Source organism: Crinia signifera, chromosome 12, assembly GCF_055691185.1.
Source record: "Crinia signifera chromosome 12, ASM5569118v1, whole genome shotgun sequence".
NCBI lineage: Eukaryota > Metazoa > Chordata > Amphibia > Anura > Myobatrachidae > Crinia > Crinia signifera.
Genome location: NC_139228.1, coordinates 31,526,454 through 31,544,908, shown reverse-complemented (window position 1 = coordinate 31,544,908; position 18,455 = coordinate 31,526,454). Strand labels below are relative to the sequence as shown.

At 40.7% G+C, this 18,455-nt stretch overlaps 1 protein-coding gene across 6 annotated transcripts in view; it reads right to left on the bottom strand.

The window, feature by feature from the left end:
• PCNX1 (pecanex 1) overlaps positions 1–18,455 on the bottom strand; it is a 97,834-nt gene that overhangs the window by 37,689 nt on the left and 41,690 nt on the right. For 2 of the 6 annotated variants that reach the window (XM_083166001.1, XM_083166004.1), the window contains 9 exons: positions 16,233–16,474; positions 14,569–14,662; positions 13,065–13,122; positions 10,734–10,951; positions 9,539–9,692; positions 8,617–8,649; positions 7,914–8,085; positions 5,755–5,865; positions 4,192–4,283 (listed from right to left, as the gene is read on the bottom strand). In XM_083166001.1, the coding sequence (XP_083022127.1) occupies positions 4,192–4,283; positions 5,755–5,865; positions 7,914–8,085; positions 8,617–8,649; positions 9,539–9,692; positions 10,734–10,951; positions 13,065–13,122; positions 14,569–14,662; positions 16,233–16,474 (1,174 nt within the window). The remainder of the gene's footprint in view (positions 1–4,191; positions 4,284–5,754; positions 5,866–7,913; positions 8,086–8,616; positions 8,650–9,538; positions 9,693–10,733; positions 10,952–13,064; positions 13,123–14,568; positions 14,663–16,232; positions 16,475–18,455) is intronic. The other 4 variants (XM_083166002.1, XM_083166003.1, XM_083166005.1 and 1 more) reach the window with 4 other exon arrangements.

Below are 18,455 nucleotides of genomic sequence, written 5' to 3'. Positions count from 1 at the left end.
AAAAATTACATTTTTTTACACAAAAATGTACTTCTGGCTCAAAATTTTTCATTTTCACAAGGAATGAAGGAGACAAAGCACCCCAAAATCTGTGCCCCCATTTCTCCAGAGTACGGCAATGCCTCACATGTGACCAAAAAATACCAGTTGGGTGCATGGCAGGACTCAGAAGGGAAGGAGTGATTTTTGGATTTTGCAGCTCAGATTCTGGTGGAATGAATGGTGGGTGCTATGTGGCATTAGCAAGACCCCCGATGCACGGTGAAATGATGAACCTAATAATCCATCGATGTGTGGTATATTTTGAAACACTCCTTTATACATAGGCCGGGTTTGTCGGGGCAAGTTTCACAGTGGAAAATAGTTTCCTTTCTTATTCCCTTTTTATAGCAAACTTTGCACCTTTTTTGTGTCCTGCCCTTTCTTGCAGTGGAGGGGATTTCGTTGGGAAAATGCTGCCCTGGTACAATACGGGGGCCAGTACTAGAAGTACTGGGGCCCTCTGCCTGCTGATTCCCAAATGTTAGGCTCTTTATGACTTCCTCTTGAAAGTGCATAAATGTCCCCCTCTGGCCGGTAGAACGGAATAGCACGTAAGCGTTATACAGTGCCATCTGGATGATATACACGGCCAGCTTCTTGTACCAGATATTTGTTTTCCGCAGGGCACTGTACGGCTTCAGTACCTGATCTGAAAGATCCACTCCACCCATGTACTTATTGTAATCTAGGATACAATTTGGTTTTGAGGTGTGGGTACTGGTACCTCGTACAGGGATGGAGGTGGTACTGTCTCCATGAATTGTTGTCAGTATAAGGACATCCCTCTTGTCCTTATATTTGACCAACAACATATTTTCGGTGCATATTCCCCTGCTTTCACCCCTTCTCATTACTTGGGCAATGTGCGTTTTGGGGAGGCCTCTTTGGTTCTTGCGCACAGTACCGCAAGCTGCTGTACCTCTTGAACCAAGGGCCTTAAACAGGGGGATGCTGGTGTAAAAGTTATCCACATAGAGGTGATAACCCTTATCCAGGAAGGGGTGCATTAAATCCCAGACAATTTTTCCACTAACACCTACGAGGGAGGGGGGGCATTCTGGTGGTTCAATTCTTGAATCCTTCCCTTCATATACCCTAAACTTGTGGGTGTACCCTGTGGTGCTTTCACACAGCTTATACATTTTTATCCCATACCTTGCCCTCTTACTGGGAAGGTACTGGCGGAATTTAACCCTTCCTTTAAAATGTATAAGGGACTCGTCGATACTAATACATTTATCAGGGATGTATAGCTCTGCAAATTTGGCACTGAAATGATCAATGACCGGCCTGACTTTGAATAGCCTGTCAAAGGTGGGATCATCTCTGGGTGGGCACTGTGCATTATCGGTGTAATGTATAAATTTATGGATTGCCTCAAAACGAGCCCGGGGCATGGCCATACGGTGAAATGGGGTGCTGTACAGAACATCTGTACTCCAATATTGCCTAATTTGTGGCTTTTTTACTATGCCCATATGTAACACCAGACCCCAAAACGTCATCATCTCTACTGCATCTACAGGGGTCCACCTAGCAAATGATGACGTGGGGTTTTGAGCAATAAACTGCTGGGCATATAAATTAGTTTGGTCCACCATTAAATTTATAAAATCATCAGAGAAAAATAATTTAAAAATGTCAATTTCTCTGAGACCTGTTGAATCAAATTGGATTCCTGGGATGGCCAAAAACTCAGGAACCTGGGGCTCAAAATTGTCTGGTGGTGGGGTCCATACGAGATCAATTATTGGGGGGGGGGTCTCAGCTGCTCTACGGGGGCGTCTTTGAGGGGGTCCCTCATCATCAGAGGAGGAAGAGGAGCTTAAGACAAATCCTTCAAATTCCCCGCTTGCCTCACTTGCTGTGTCAGAGTCAGAGGCAAGCATGGCATATGCCTCCTCCACCGAATACATTCTCCTGGATGACTGGGACGACATTTGGGATGACATTTGGGATGCCATTTATATTTTTGTGTTACTGGTAGTGAAATGTTTCAACACGTGTATAGTGTAGGGGGGGGTACAAACTTTATTTCAACCCGGGGGGTATGTAGTGTGTATGTATGTAGTGCAGAAAAAAAAAAAAAATACAAAAATAAAAAAATTGAAGGGTTCAAAAAAAAAAAAATGGAAGGGGTTAAAAAAAAAAAATGGAAGGGGTTAAAAAAAAAAAATGGAAGGGGTTAAAAAAAAAATGGAAGGGGTTAAAAAAAAAAAAAAATGGAAGGGGTTAAAAAAAAAATGGAAGGGGTTAAAAAAAAAAAAAAATGGAAGGGGTTAAAAAAAAAAAAGGTCCTGCGCCAAAAATTGAGCACAGATGTTGGTCAGTAACGTCCGTCACTGAACAGCGCTCAAAGGCAACAGGAATTTGATTAAAAAAAAAATAAAATAGATCAACCCTGTGCCGAAAAAGCTGATCAGTGATGTACGTCACTGATCAGCGCACAGTGGCCACAGGACACACACAAAATCACAGTGTGTGTAAAAAAAAAAAATGTAAAAAAGACCCCACAGCACTCACAAAAAATAAAAAAAGGTGATCAGTGATGCAACACTGATTACCAGTGAGGGGCAGCAGGTGCACAACCTTTGGTGGTACTGACAGGTATATATAAAAAAAAAAACCTCTGCACCCCTAAAAAGTTGCTGATCACCTCAGATATAGTGATCAGCACAAAAGGCGGGGGCAGCAGACACAAAATTTAGCACTCTCTATCACTCTCTGTCACTATCTCTCTCTATCTCTCACTATCTATCACTCTATGACACTGCAGCAGCAGCACTGACAGGTATATCTATATATAAAAAAAAACCTGCGCCCCCAAAAAGTTGCTGATCAGTTAATTTATACTGATCAGCACAAAAGGGGGGGCAGCAGTCAGTTATAAAAAAAATATATAGCACAATCTGTCACTATCTCTCTATCTCTCTCTCTCTCTATCTCTCTCTATCTATCTATAGCTCTATCACACTGCAGCAGCACAAAATATAGCACTAGGCCTCTCTATCTCTCTCTATCTCTCTCTATCTCTTTCAGTTATATAAAAAATATATAGCACAATCTGTCACTATCTCTCTCTCTATCTCTCTCTCTCTATCTCTCTCTATCTCTCTATCTATAGCTCTATCACACTGCAGCAGCACAAAATATAGCACTAGGCCTCTCTATCTCTCTATCTCTCTCTCTCTAACTCTCTCTCTATCTAATAAATCGCAGCAGCACAAGATGTCACAGGATGTCACAAGATGTCACAAGCATAAGCAATCTCAATGATCAGGTAAGTATTTTGGATGGGTTCTGGTCAGTATAGGCGGCAGCTGGGCACGGTGACCGCACTGCACGCTATTCCAGACCGGAATGGCGTCTGCAGTGCAGTCACCGTTAGTTTAAACCCCCCTCCATGGCTGTGATTGGTCCGTCGGTCCGACGAACCAATCACGGCCTTTGGGGGCGGGAGGGGTGAGGTGGGGTGACACCAGTGTCACCCTTACACCCCGCGGTGATTGGTGCTGTACTTTACAGCACCAATCACCTCCGATCCCGTGTCACCGGCGAACGTTATTCGCCGGTGACACAGAAAACGCTGTGAATGGCTGTTCACAATGAACAGCCAATCACAGCGATCGCCGACGGGGGGGCGGCATCGCCGCCCCCCCTGGGCATGCACGGACATGTCTGCTGTCAGGGACAGCAGACATCGTCCCTCTGTCACTGCGTCTCTAGACGCAGTGACAGTTTTAAGCCATGACGTATATATACGTCAACGGTCGGGAAGTACTTCCCGGCCATGACGTATATATACGTCAAATGTCGTGAAGGGGTTAAACTGAACACACCAAGCCACAACATCCTTAGAAAGTCATGTGAATTGCCAGAATCCTATACAAATATAGTAATCTGTTTTGCTACTAGGCAAATAAAAACCCACTGGCTTCTCTAATTTACATAGCCCCGCAGTACTAACTTCCAGCATACAAGGGAAGAAATAAAATACACAAAAACAGGAGCCTTCTAGGCTTAAGAAACTAAGTCAACACTTGTATAGCTTAACAAACAATGGGAATCATTCACCAGCTAAGATCGCTTAGTACATAGATTGCCTAGTAGTGTGTTCTATAAAACGTTCATGGCTGCGCAATACCTTACCTTAAGAGCACCATAACACAATCCATAGAGTAAAGCTACCGCCACAATGCTACGAATAAAGCTGTAAAGTGCTGCAAGCAGGCTGGTGGTAGCTGCAAGAGAAAAGGTGCTAGTTAGGGTCCTGAAATGGACAAAGTTATACAATCACGTAGGGCAGGAAGCAAACAAACGACAGACATCTTATCCACAGGGAGATTATTGCCAACACAAAATGCTGCTTCAAGATTGAATGAAGGAATCTGTGGGTCCTTTCATTAATTACTGTATATCTTCAAGTGAAGAATATATAGGGGCCATTAGGTGATATTATAGCTAAGATTTCTTTAGGTCATGTTTCCTTAAAAAGACAAATACAATCTTATTCTCAAGTAAAACTTTAATGTCTCTGAATCTCTGAAAGAACTCTATTGCAGCAAATACTAATAGTTAAATACACTTCCACATTAAAAAAAAAACAACTGTTGGATGTCTCCATTCTCCACCTGTTTCGGGTTGAGCCCAGAGTCTCCAATCTCCACCTTCTTTCAGTCACCACTTGGAAGCAGTTGAAAACCATGTGGTTTGGCTACAGCTGATCTACACATACATTAACAGCGGAAGCTATTCCAACGCCACGGTATCCAGATGGTTGATAGACAATGTCTGGGTCAGTGGTCAGGGAACTCGGTCCTCATTACCCCACGCAGTGCATGTTTTGCAGGTCTCCTCACAGAATCACAAGTGAAATAATTAACTCCACCTGCGGACCTTATAAAATGTGTCTGAGTAATTAGTACACCTGTGCACCTGCTGGGTTACCAGCAAAACATGCACTGTGTGGGGTAATGAGGACAGAGTTCCCTGACCACTGGTCTAGGCCAACAATAAAAATCCCAGTTTCAGGGATTTTTTTTTTTTTAACTTTTCATATAGGGGACTCCCATAACTGTAAGCTTGCGAGTAGGGCCCTCCTACCTCTGTCGGTTTGTTTCCACCCAGTTTGTGTAATCAATGTTGTTTCCAATTGTAAAGCTGCACTGTAAATTATAATGATTGCGCTGAGAAAGTCGCAGTGAAGCAATGCACTAATTAGCTGTCTATGTGCTTGGGTGTCAACATTAAAACCAAAAGTGAAAAACTGATAACAGTTTTTTCATGTGTCCACCTAATGAACCAGATCCAGTCACCACTGCCAGTATGCTGGTTCCTCGGAGTAAAGGCAGTGGCTTCCGTGTGTGTGTGACAGATTACCTGCAAGTGCCTTTTTTATGTTTGCATCCATACTGGTTTTCCTTAACTTTGACTAGGTCTACTGCACAAAGTAAAGAATGTCCAGGTGTTAGCCCCAATTAAATCGGCCACCTTGAAGGTAGTGACACTGGGCGCCACCAGACAACTCACATCCCATATTACATAGCTCCCTATCTAGAGGAGTCCAGTGATCCACTTTCAGGATTGCTGTCCCTCTACTGTGGAAGAGGATATGACCAATTAGTAAGGGCTGCCAGAGACTGAAATAAATATATACATAATACAACAAGAGTAAAGATCAGTTTAAAAGCTGGTTCAGAAAGCCGTTCTCACCATTTCCACCAAACACATGTATATCCACTTGTTCACACAGGTACATGACGAATGTGTTCACCTGAGGCAGGAGACCGATAAAAAACACAACTGGGAAACAGAGCGTGAACACTGAAAGAGAAGCACAGTGATTGGTTAACTGAATTGTGAAATAGAACTGCAAATAAGTCTACAAGTATTTGCATAGAGTGATATCAGTATGGCCAGCTAAATCCTTAAAGAACGGAATGGGCTCATATAGTTCCTTTCACGAGGACCCCCATCTGAACTTGAACATTCAGTATTAACCAGAAGTACTGGATAGTTTTAATTGTGACACAGCATAAAGTGTAAAACGTGTTACTATGGCAGATGATGGGTCCACGTCACAGCTGGCCTGAAGCTACACACAGAAAACATGTGGATCGGTGGGTTTATCGCTAATCCACGTGTTTTCAGACAGTGACGTTTTTCCCAACAGTTGAAATTAAATAGGTGAAATGAAAATTAGTTTGAGAGTTGTAGAGAAACGGCTGATATATCAGACAATCGGCAACGATTCAATAGCTCCCGCTAATCTGTGTTCAGCTTTATAACTTTTTACCTACAACATAAACATTCATGGTGGTCTTAAACACGTGTTAACACATTGTTTCATACTTCTTACACAAGGGGTTTTCAATTAGACACAGATTTTATTTTTTAATTTACAGGCTATTCAATTGGTGTTTTTTTTTTCCACCCAAAAAATGTCTCCTTTTCATGCAAACACAATGTCTCGGTATAAATAACCGCATCTCTATCTTTTCACTTCATAAATAATTAGTAGTAACAATAAGATGCTGTATTCTCTAAATAGCTGACTGCTGTCTAATTGCGCACCAAGCAACCTACAGTATTGTTATTCCACGGTCAGCTTTTCTGCAACTGCACAAATAGGCTCAAACCATTGAGGTGAATTAAGCAACATCTATCATTAAAGCTATCCCTATGATATTGCGTGTAGTCCGCACTCACAGGATTTCTTTCACACTACAGGGAGACCAATGGCATTAGGCCTGTATGTTAGCACACACTACAAATAATAATAATAATAATAATAATAATAATAATAATAATAATAATAATAATATAGCACTCTACTCCAAATAGGACTCAAAGTGCTTTACCAAATACCACTCCCAAATAGAGAGATAAGAATTTCTACATGGCATTAATGAAAAAACTGATTTCATGTTTTTAGTGGCTTAATTTTAATGAAATCCAAAATATTTATTCAGTTTAAAGGCTACATATCATTTTTTTGTTTTTCATCAAACCTTTTGACCAAAATAAAAAAAAAGAATTTGTAATATATGAATAAAAGAAAATTAATTAAAATCCTTCTGGAGACTATACTTTGGGACAGGGAGGGGGAACCTCTGGCCTTCCAGCTGTTATTTAACTAGACATCCCAGCATGCCCTGCTACAGTTGTGCTATTTTGGCCATGCTAAAACTGCTGCAGGGCATGCTGGAGTGTGTAGTTCATCAACAGCAAGAAGGCCAAAGGTTCTCCATTCCTGCTTTATGAGAGCATGACCAGGACTCCATAATGTCACTTTCCAAGAACGTACTAAATAATACACAGTAGTGGTAGATGCAAAGACTAGCAAATTGTAGTTATAACCAATTAAATCTTCATACAATGTGATTTCATACGTTATTCTTTTTACATAAATGCTGAAATATTATTGTATTGATCTTAAAGGATTTCTAAAAAAATTAGCAGAGTACACTACAGAGTGTATTTTATTTTTTTAATTCTGTATTAGTATCCACAGTAAGGATTACTACACTGCACAGTGACAAAGACTGAGGCATACATCTAGCATATAAAATTACTACTGGACGATACACAGTATAAAATGATTTTATTATTATTTGGGGCCTTAAAGGCATATTCCATATGAAACTAAACGTTGGATTTGCCTACTATGGACTGCCATTTAGGACCGCCTGTTTTATCCTGGCAACCCATTAATAAGTTGGCTACCTTGTTTAGTCATCAACCCATCCTTTGGAACAGTTCACGTTTTCCTCTTCTTAACAGTCCATTTAACATTACTAACGCATGCAAAGCTAAAGAGAGATCACGTGATTGAGACAAGAAATTCCAGCTCCTGCAAAAGGCATACATACCAATGATTAAGTCCCTGGCTGAGATGAGGAGCAGAGGATTGGTGAAGGCCATTCCATATAATTTGTATTTGGTGGCAGACAGGTTTTTGCTTCCATAGTCTAGTAACCAAATAAGGCCACAACAGGCACAGAAGTAAACAGGCCGGCTATAGGCTATGATACGGTTATGGCCCTGAAATAGAAAGGTTTTAGTGTCACCATTTTCCTTTCCCAAAAAACACATACTACCACCCAGAACCTGATTCAGAGAATCCCGGAACCGCAGAGCTGCGCAGCAGTGACTTCGCAATGCCATCCACCAGAATGCACATGCAGCAGGTAGTGTCCAAATGAAATAGACACCTCCTGCATTCCTGTGATCCAAATGCAGCCTCCATAGACCCTGCCTCAGATCACCATTGCGACCGTCGTTTGGTTAGGTTGCGTAAGCTGGGGCTTAATAGCTTAATCATCGTGGCCGGTTCCTGAGCGTGCGAGGCCGGGTAATCCTTGTGCAGCAATGTAGACGCAGGCCTTGTGCCTTCCGGAAAACAGAGGTGCCACCCACCCTTTTCTGGAAACGCTGCCCGACATTCCTACGCATCAGCAATCCTCCCACTATCGGAGATGTTCGCAAACCAACTGATCTGAATCAGGCCCAGATTGCTAAGCGCATAACCTTGACAAAGAATACAGACTCTGATACACTCATTTAAATACTTACATGTCTAGGGGAAGAAGAGTCAGGTTGAACACTCTGAAATACAAAACAGAAGTTGTTAAATGCTTTACAAGAGCACCAGTGTGTGCGCACTGCCAAGTTAGCATTACAATATTCCAGAATACTTTCTGGACTAGAGTTCTAAAGAGTATTTTTCCTATATACTGTGTAACTATGTAAGCTTTTAATATGCATGATAATGCATGATTTAAGCAATTAGTACTAATTATTAAACACTTCCACAACTGCTGTTAGTATATGCACAACTAATCCCTACAGCAGTGGTTCCCAAACTTTTTTGAATCACGGCACCCTAGAGCATCAAAATATTTTCAAGGCACCCCTAGGCCAAATGCTTCTTATCGAGAAATTCATATAAAAAATATTAAAGTAAGTGCAGTGTGTGTATATGTCACAGTTATCTGGTGAGGGACAGGATTTGCTTCTGTTTGTCCACATATATTATGATTGGCAGCCACAAGCACTGTTTTTGCCTGGTACATTGACCATAAATAATATAAATTAATCTTGGTCCACCAACCCAAGGCACCCCTGCAAGTGTCCTGAGGCACCCCCCAGGGTGCATAGGCACACAGTTTGGGAACCATTGCCCTACAGGGAATCTGCAATACATGTTGAACAATTGGGAGATTATGGCATATCATCCATGGGAAAAGAAATAGAAATATATGAATCATTTTGGTCAAAAAGGACCAGGAAAGGATGGTCCAATCTCTCATATTCTGAATGGATTTCATTGTACAAAATAGGACTGGGATGGTTGGTTGGTTTTGGAATCTCTACATGTAGTACCGGTATAAGATATGTCAGTGTGGGAGAAACACTTGCAAGAATCGAACCAAAGCTTCACCCAATACAGAAATAAACAATGCTAAAGTGAACCAAGCCAGCAGAACACACTCACCTTAAGGAGAGAGTACTGACAGCTGGCGATAACAAGACAAAACTGGAAGACCCAGATATCTTTAAAGAATCCTTCCGTGAGCAGAACGGAGCCCAGAAAGGCCACCAGAATTGCAAGTATGATTGACAGTACATTTTCTAGGATCTCTCTATTCCTGAAATAGATAAGATTAAACCAAATAATGTAAAAATCAATGGATTGTTTATTAGGCCTCATCCCAAATACCATTATAAAAAAACAAACAAAAAACACACACACACAACCCACAAGATAACAAGCAATTCTTAGTACAAACCACTTACATTGGACCATACTGCTTCCAAAGGCAGCTTACATAGTCAAACATGGGAGTAATGTGTCTTACTCTGGGGGGGGAATTCAATTAAGTGCGGTAATTTACTGCTGGCTAATTGATCTGAGCAGTAGTCCCTACATGCAGAATTAGCCCGAATTAGTCCCTACATGCAGAAAACTGCCACATTTATTTAGGGTCTAAATAACCTCGGGGGAAAAAAAGTCCCAAGCAAAACATCTGTTTTTGAAAGCATCAACCATGTTAAAGCATATGTACAAGAACTTATCCGGCATACTGGGCAGTAAGGATGGTGTAATGGTTAGCATTACTGCCTCACAGCGCTGAGGTAATGGGTTCGTTACCCACCATGGACCTGACTGTGTGGAGTTTGTATATTCTCCCCGTACTTGCGTGGGTTTTCTCTGGGTACTCCCGTTTCCTCCCACAATCCAAAAATATACTGGTAGGTTATAATTGGCTCCCAACAAATGAACCCTAGAATGTCTGTGTGTGCGTGTACATGTGGTAGGGAATATAGACTGTAAGCTCCACTGGGGCAGGGACTGATGTGAATGTTCAAATATTCTCTGTAAAGCGCTGCGGAATATGCGCTATATAAGAAACAGTTAATAAATAAATAAATACTAAACCGATTAATAAGTGAGAAACAGGGTCTCTAATAGAATAGCTCCGGCCATTATAGCTTGAGCGTACCCACGTCCTTTTTCACCCCCATGTATGTATGTATGGATAATACTGAATTATCACCTATTAAAAAGCATGCATGCCATCCTGGCCATATCACTCAAACTATAATACACTTTATAAAAATGTAATAAAAAAAAAAAATAAAACACAACCACCACCACCATACACACGCAGTATATTTGTTCTCCTTACCGGTCAAACAAGGCCAAAAGTGTCAGCCTATCAAAGTTGATGCCGACCCAGAGCTTGGGCAGAATCCAGAAGCGGTAGTAGTGTTTTACTTTGTGGGATGCCTGCTCCTGGGGCTGCATCTGGTCCTGCAGGTCAGGGCTTAAGTCAATATCCTGCTGCTCTAACAAGTCTGTGTCTATGGTCAGCAGCCGGTTTAATCGGATCTGGGGGAGAGAGAGCTACCAGAGAATCAGATGGAGACACATTATGCACAAACTACATTTGAGCGTGGAAATCAGGACTACTCCTTAACCGTTCTTATTTTATGGTACCATAAATTTGTCCGTAAAAAAGCTCTAGATTGATAACAAAATTCTAAAAAGATGCATGCAATAATTAAATATAATTTTAAATCCAAATAAGTGAGAAGGATTTTTCCAATTCACAAAGGAAATAAAATAAAAAAAGTTAAAAAGAACAGTGATGACTTCATTAGTGAATAGGCAAATGTAAAATAAAAAATCTAATGCGATACAGAAAGGAGAAAAAGAAAAAAGTTAGTTAAAATTAGATCTTTACAACTAGTTAAAACGCAGGGTGTGCCGATTTAAAATCATGAGAAAAAGCATTGGATTTAAATCACACTTCATGAACCCAAATTACTGTGGAAGTTGTTTAACTGCAGAAAAGTTAGAAGCGCTTAAAGTTTGTCAAAAAATTAATAAAAAAAAATACATCTTCAAATACCCTTCTACCAACACTAGTCAAGTTACAAGCAAAAGCAAACCCCATTTAATGGCCGCTTGTTTGACCACAATGTTTTAACAGTGGTACCAAACGATGGGTTAAAAATACATATTGGTCCAGAAACTGTATCTGGTAATGACAATATCATGGTAGCAGTAGAGCATAGGATCTCAAACTCAGTCCTCAGGACCCCCACACTGTGCATGTTTTGCAGGTCTCCTCACAGAATCAAGTGAAATCCAACCCCATTCACACCAGCCTAAATTCCCGGGTTGAGTCTGGTAACAACCCGGTACTAGCGCTGGTATGAAAGGTTCCCGGGACAAAATCCCGGGCAAATTTCAACCCGGCTAGGTACCAGGGTTGTTCCCGGGTTCAACCCGGGGACCTGGCTGGTGTGAAGGGTACAGGGTATACTTACCCGGGTTGCCGTGTCCTCGGTGTGCTGTCTGGACGGGAATCTACGCAGGCGGCGGGCGCAAATGACGGGACAGCCGATGGATGACGACGACGCAGCTCTCCGGCGGCAGTGAGGACGCCGGAGAGCTGCGTCATCTTCATCCGCAGCCTGTCCCGTCATTTGCGCCGCCGCCTGTGTGGATCCCTGGCCTGCACGGAGGACCAGCAACCGGGGTGAGTATTCTCTCCACCGCCATCCCGCCGCCTGCCCGCCTCCTCATGCCGGCCTCCTTCCCACCCCCTTCTCACACCAGAAAATGCAGGGACATTTCTGTTGTGAATGGGTCCAAACCCGGGAATATCCCTGCTTGTCCCGGGAACTGAATTCCCGGGTTTGTCCCTGCATTTCTGGTGTGAATGGGGTATAATTAGCTCCACCTGTGGATCTTTTAATATGCATCAGGCAGTAATTAATGAGTGCACCTGTCCGGCGACCTGGAAAACATGAACTGCGTGGGGTCCTAAGGACAAAGTTTGAGAACCACTGCAGTAGAGCAATTGCTATCAGCTTCAGTAGAAAGTATATTTTCCACATTTGCAGTCAAAGCTGCAAAACTTGTGTTTCTTTTTAAGGTGTTCAACACACCTATTGGTGTAGGTTTATTCAGACTTACAAACCAGGCAAGGCCATTGCCAACTATTGTAAGTTATCATTGCTGTTTCTTTCCTTTTACAGTTTGTCGTGTAAAGTTTGCTGTGCCATGATTCATGGCGGCAATCACTCAAATGAAATCTAAAGTTTCTGTATTTAAAAATAATATTGTATTATTGTATTTACTGGATTGGTTTGATCATTTTTATTAAAATCCAATTTAAATTTCATGATTTTTTTTTTCACATTCTCATTTAACTTTAATACAACAGCAATTGCACAGGCAGCTCTCAATCTCTAGATTCTACTGCAGACAAAACATCATCATCATTTCCATATACACAAGGAATGACAATTACTTTAGCTAGTGTTCAAGCTGTTCATGAATATGAAATGCAGCAATATTACAAAGTCTACAATTCTTAATTCGCTGAGCGTTTTAGCTACTTCTCCACATTCATAAAACCTCACTTCAAACCTACGTTATCCCTCTATTGTGTTTTTTTAATGGTTATACAGCTTTAAATCCGAAAAACAGAATGAAAGAATCTTACTAGATCATGTGGGTAGAATCGAACTGAGGTAGAACTTGATACATGGGAATCTGTGTCACTGTAACAAACAAAAACAGCAACCCATTTAAATCGCATGTTGATTTTGGCAATCCTATTTAAAATATATATAATTTTTGTGATTTGGAAAATGTATCACAGTTTACAATATCATAGCTCTGTTAAGTGTACTGAAATCAGAGAGAAAGTAGCTTTAAACATGCAAAATAAAGTCAGGGCAAAATCCCATGAGTAACTGATCAGCAATATATAGGGAGGAAATTAGCCAGGGTAACTTAAGGCCCCCCATACACGCTGCGTTATCAGCTGGTTGCATTGTAAGCATTTTGCATGCGATGCAATCCGCGGGCAGTACAAAAAGTATGTGCAGCACATACTTTTTGTACTAACCACACTTTAGATGAGTTGTCATACATTACAAATAAAATCTAGTAGGGAGCTAATACTGTATGGCACCCAACAGACAATTTCAGGCTGGCCGGTTTTGCTTCTTCCTTATGGGTTCCAGGGCCCCACTCTTTGGGGGGTATTCATTCCTGGTCGTGCTCCCGCAGCCATCTCCCGACGTGGGAGATGGCTGCGGGGCCCTATTCAATGCTGTCTTCCCCGACAGCATTGAACAGGGGTTCTCCGCAGAACGAGCCCGACATCACAAGCTGTCGGGCTCATTCTGCCGAGAAAAAGCCGGAAATAGGTGAGCTCCCGGCCGGAGCTCGTCTATTTCCATCCTCAGCTCGCGGCCACGCCCCCTTCTCTGAGAAATATTGTGAAGCTAATTGGATAGCCCCTGGTGGAGCCATTAGCCATGGTAAGTTACCGTGACTAAAATGATACCAACCTAAGAACGAAAGGACAAGGTCCACCTGGGACAGACCTAAGGTGTGAAGTTCTAATCCTCATTATGGAGCAAATAATATTGCTGACAATATGACCATTCTAGAGCACAGTAAAGGATTACTGCTACAATGCGATGGTTATTTGCTCAATTAAAATGTCATTAACACTTCGCTGCATACTTTTGCAAATTTGCTACACACCCAAACATCCCACTATAAAACACTTGAAACTCAGACAGTCAACTGTTTCATGTTGTGGACCATTTGCTACCGAGCGCTTTCAACATATATCATATTTTTTGCCTGGGATTATTTTTTCATTGTTTTTCCTCGTCAATATAATACACAAGCTTGAAAATATTTAAAAATAAAATAAATCATGCAACGAAGGGTTAATAATCAAAAGGGGGTATTCAGCTCAGGGTCACAACTGTTGGTCCATTTTTCATTTTACTCGACTGGGCTCGTTCTGAAGAGATGCCTGTTCAATGCTGTCGGGAAAGACAGCATTTAATAGACGCCCGCTGCTATTTAGCCTGTCGGAAATAGCGGTGAGGATGGAATATCTCCCCCAAATTTGCAGGAAATTTTCATGGAATTTTAGTAACTGTTATAATGAGCATGTACAAGGAAGAGATAGCAAAACTAACCAGAGGTTATTGGATGTTCTCCGTGCTGCAGGCTCAAAGTTAACTAGTGACATGTCACAGCCACCAGTTTCATAGAGAGATGGGGTGAATTTACCTGGAGAAGGTGGAGAAAGGGGAAAAAAAAAAAAAAAAAAGGCACACAGAGCTGGTTAAATGATCTTGCTCGATAACTACAGGTTACTTTGTCATCAAACCAGGTTAGCATTTAAAGACAAAATCTTAAGGTTTTCACACATGCAACTATTTTAAGAACGTTTAAAAGAAAGATTTTTTAAGAAAAACAAACTTTATTGAGTTGTTTCTAGAACGATACAAGTATTGTAAGCATTCAAAATATTCACTTTATATCTAAACTTGGCAACAAATGTGAATGGTATGAAAGCTTTGATTGGTCAGTTACTAAAGTGTTGTTGTTTTTTTCAGTAACAATGCAGTAATAATTTAATGACCTCATTTAATAGGACGGTAATGTGAGGAAGGACGTTGCATGTGTGGGAACCTACAGAAACATAAGTAACTTTAAATATTGAACACAGGGGAAAAAAAAAATGATACAAACTACAAGAGCATTTAACATGACAACAGAAAAGGAACAACCCAATCTTTCCAGTTTACAGTATGAAAAATTAGAAGATGGCCAGGTATCAGGGCCGACCTGGGGGAACGGGCGGGGGGGTTTAGAGCAATGTGGGTTAACTTTCTCAAAATCTGCCCTTAAGATTACAAATCATCTTATATACAAAATTTGTTATTTTAGTAACCAAAAAAAAAAAAAATGAAATCTGAAGATTTTCCAACTAAAAAGTTAATGGATTAAATAAAAGAGCACATGCTAAAGGAACTTGGTTGGTTTTGCTTAGTATAATGAATATACACGTGTTCCTCAATCTAAATTCATGCAAAAGATGCATAAAAAATAACCAAGTTTCATTTTACAGTACAAAAACTAAATCAGAATAAAAATGAGAAAATGCAATCATATACAAGGAATGCAAAATACTTTATATGGCACCAACATAGTCAGCAAGACATGAAATCTTAAAGAACAGCCAAAAAGACAGGAAAGAACTCATCTAAAAAAAAAAAAAAGTCTATGTAAGCATGTACAAATACACACACTATCATATTTATACATGTACATGCTTACATAGACACCTTTTGCATAGATCTAAACAGACAGCATTTGTAGAAATACACATTTAGAATGTAGGTTACCATTAGCCATTGAAGGTATAACCTTACTTATTCTAGGTCATAACTTTGCATTATACAAAATGCTTGGTTCAGGGTCAAAATGTAAATTATTCCAAATATCATAACAAAGAAAAAGCAAGAGAAACTCCTGAAAAGCATTCTTAAAGAATAAAAAGCCGTCAAACATAAAAAAAAAAAAACATTTACATTCATATAATAAGATCGAAAATCAACAGAGAACATTTGAGAAAAGGAAAAAAAAACTTGATGTTGGTAATCAAAAATATGTTAAGTAGCAGTGGTGGTGGTCTGTCTTGGAAGCTGTCAGGAGAGAATATAGATAAAAACAGACATAAAAAAAAAGAAAAAAATCAATGGGGGGAAAAAGGGACTGTAAAAATGTTATTAACAAGAACATCTCCACATTAACACGGTTCTGAAATGAAAATATAAGTGAACTGCATCATTACCCAAAATGTGCTGCATTAAAACTTCCATGTCACCAAGGTTACATAAGGCCTGCATACCAAGTTCATCGTGCAAACTGCTATTGCCTACGGCAGATGCATTGTCATGTGATGCTTCTAAGTGGACACTCCCATTTCTCACCAGCAAGGAAGCGCTAGCGCTGAGCACTGCACCCTGGGAAGGGGGGCGGGACTGGACTTTGACCTGGGTTGATGGCTGCTGGCCTTGATGACCATCTTGAAGGCTACAAAAAAAACAGGTATTGGGAAGACATTAAAAGGGGGCAATGAATCAAAATCCATGTGAAAATTCCCTAACTGCACCTCAACTTAAAACAAAGTCAAAGAATTAGGATTTTTTTCAAACCTAGCCACTTTTTTTCGTGCTTCACAGGCTAAAGGCATAAAAAGCCCATTAGAACAGGTTAAACCGTCAATGGTGCTGTTGCCACCAAAGTGTTCTAATATTACCACCCCAATAACTATGTAAAATATCACAACCCATTGCTCATTTTTAACACAGCATGAAAAGTGCATGGAAAACTTGTTCTGCTAAAGAGCATTCCCAGAATTGGCTTTTCAGCGTTTCTGCTCCTTTTTGCAGGGCATGGGCTAGATGTAACGTGAGTCCGGTGACCATGCGGGATGCCGGCTGAACTGGTTCCGGTTGATATGCCGACAGTGTTTAAATCTATTACTATTGGTGAACAGGCAACAGGTTTATACGAAAAAGGTTGACATGGTAAGCAGTGGTGGCTAACCTTGATACTGCAGCTGTTGTTGAACTACACATCCCAGCATGCTCTGCTACAATTTTGCTATTTGGCCATGTTAAAAATGATGTAGGGCATGCTGGGATGTGTAGCAACAACAGCTGCAGTGTCACGGTTAGCCATAATTGGTCTACATACTTGTTCTTTCTGTGCCATCCAAGTTGGCATAGAGTTAGATTAGAATAATGGGCCAAGCATAGCAAGACACTGTGCCTGAAGCATGGCGAGGGAACGTTTTACACTAATTGGGGGTCCATGCCTACATACACACAAGAAAACCATGAAAAACTCATGTTGACCTTTTGTCACTGTTGAACTTTTTGATGTGTCAACCTTTTGCCTGTAGAACAAAAGCAGTCAACCTATCGGCTGTCAACCTAAACAGAGTCAACATCATAATCAACACCCCAGTTTTTTTTTAGCAGCAATCATTAACTAGGCAAAACCATGACTTGTGGATGATTGCCCCTCAGGGTTTGTCCGGCATCCCTCCTGCCAGCCGGACTGTACCTAAATTACATCCGGCTCCCTGTGTATGAATGAATCCATAGTGTATTTCACTAATATTTTGACTACTAATATGCGTGTATGTGTTTATAGATATCTATTGAGAAGACGCCTGAGAAAAAGTAGCAGTCCCCTATTAATTAATATTACCTTGGCTGACCTTTCTAAAGATGCACCTCTTAACGGTACTCCTTAATCCACAGGTACTGAGCCTTACCCAACTGGTATCTGTTTACCACCCCTTCTCCATTCCTAAATGAAGACACTCTGACATAACAGCCACAGAAGACAATGGCAAGCAGTGGACAGTGCTAGCTACAATGGAAGAGAGTTCTCGAAGGTGATCAATGAACAATTATGGACATACATGCTGCACCACCCACAACAGATGGACCAACAGTACAACATATAACCGCGACAAGCACTGGTCGTATTGTAAAAGGATTTCTGAATAAGTATATTCAACTATAACAACTGTTTTAACCGCGATGAAGGTGGTCGCAGATTGACAATAAAATTAGCAGAACACCACACTGCAGATTGATGAAACTCCTACTTGTGTGGCCACTGTAGCTATGAGTGGCTTTATGTAGAGAATTGCAAAGTGAGAATGGTCAAAAATCAGCATGAAGCTACTTAGGGGTTGTGAAAACAAAAATGTATCTGTGACCGCAAATTTTATTTTGAGTTCTAAATATAATATAATCATGGTATGACCATTATACGGACAATATTATGCTTCATGATTAAATTATACAAGTGCATGAAATTCTATTTTGTACTTGGCTTAACTTGATCGCTCAGATAATACTAATGTTCCCCACCCTACAGGGAGACAATGGTTCCAGTTCAGCAGGACAACGTCCATACACAAGTGAATCTGCCCTGGAACAGGTGGGTGGAACACATAATATATATATATATATATATATATATTTTATATATA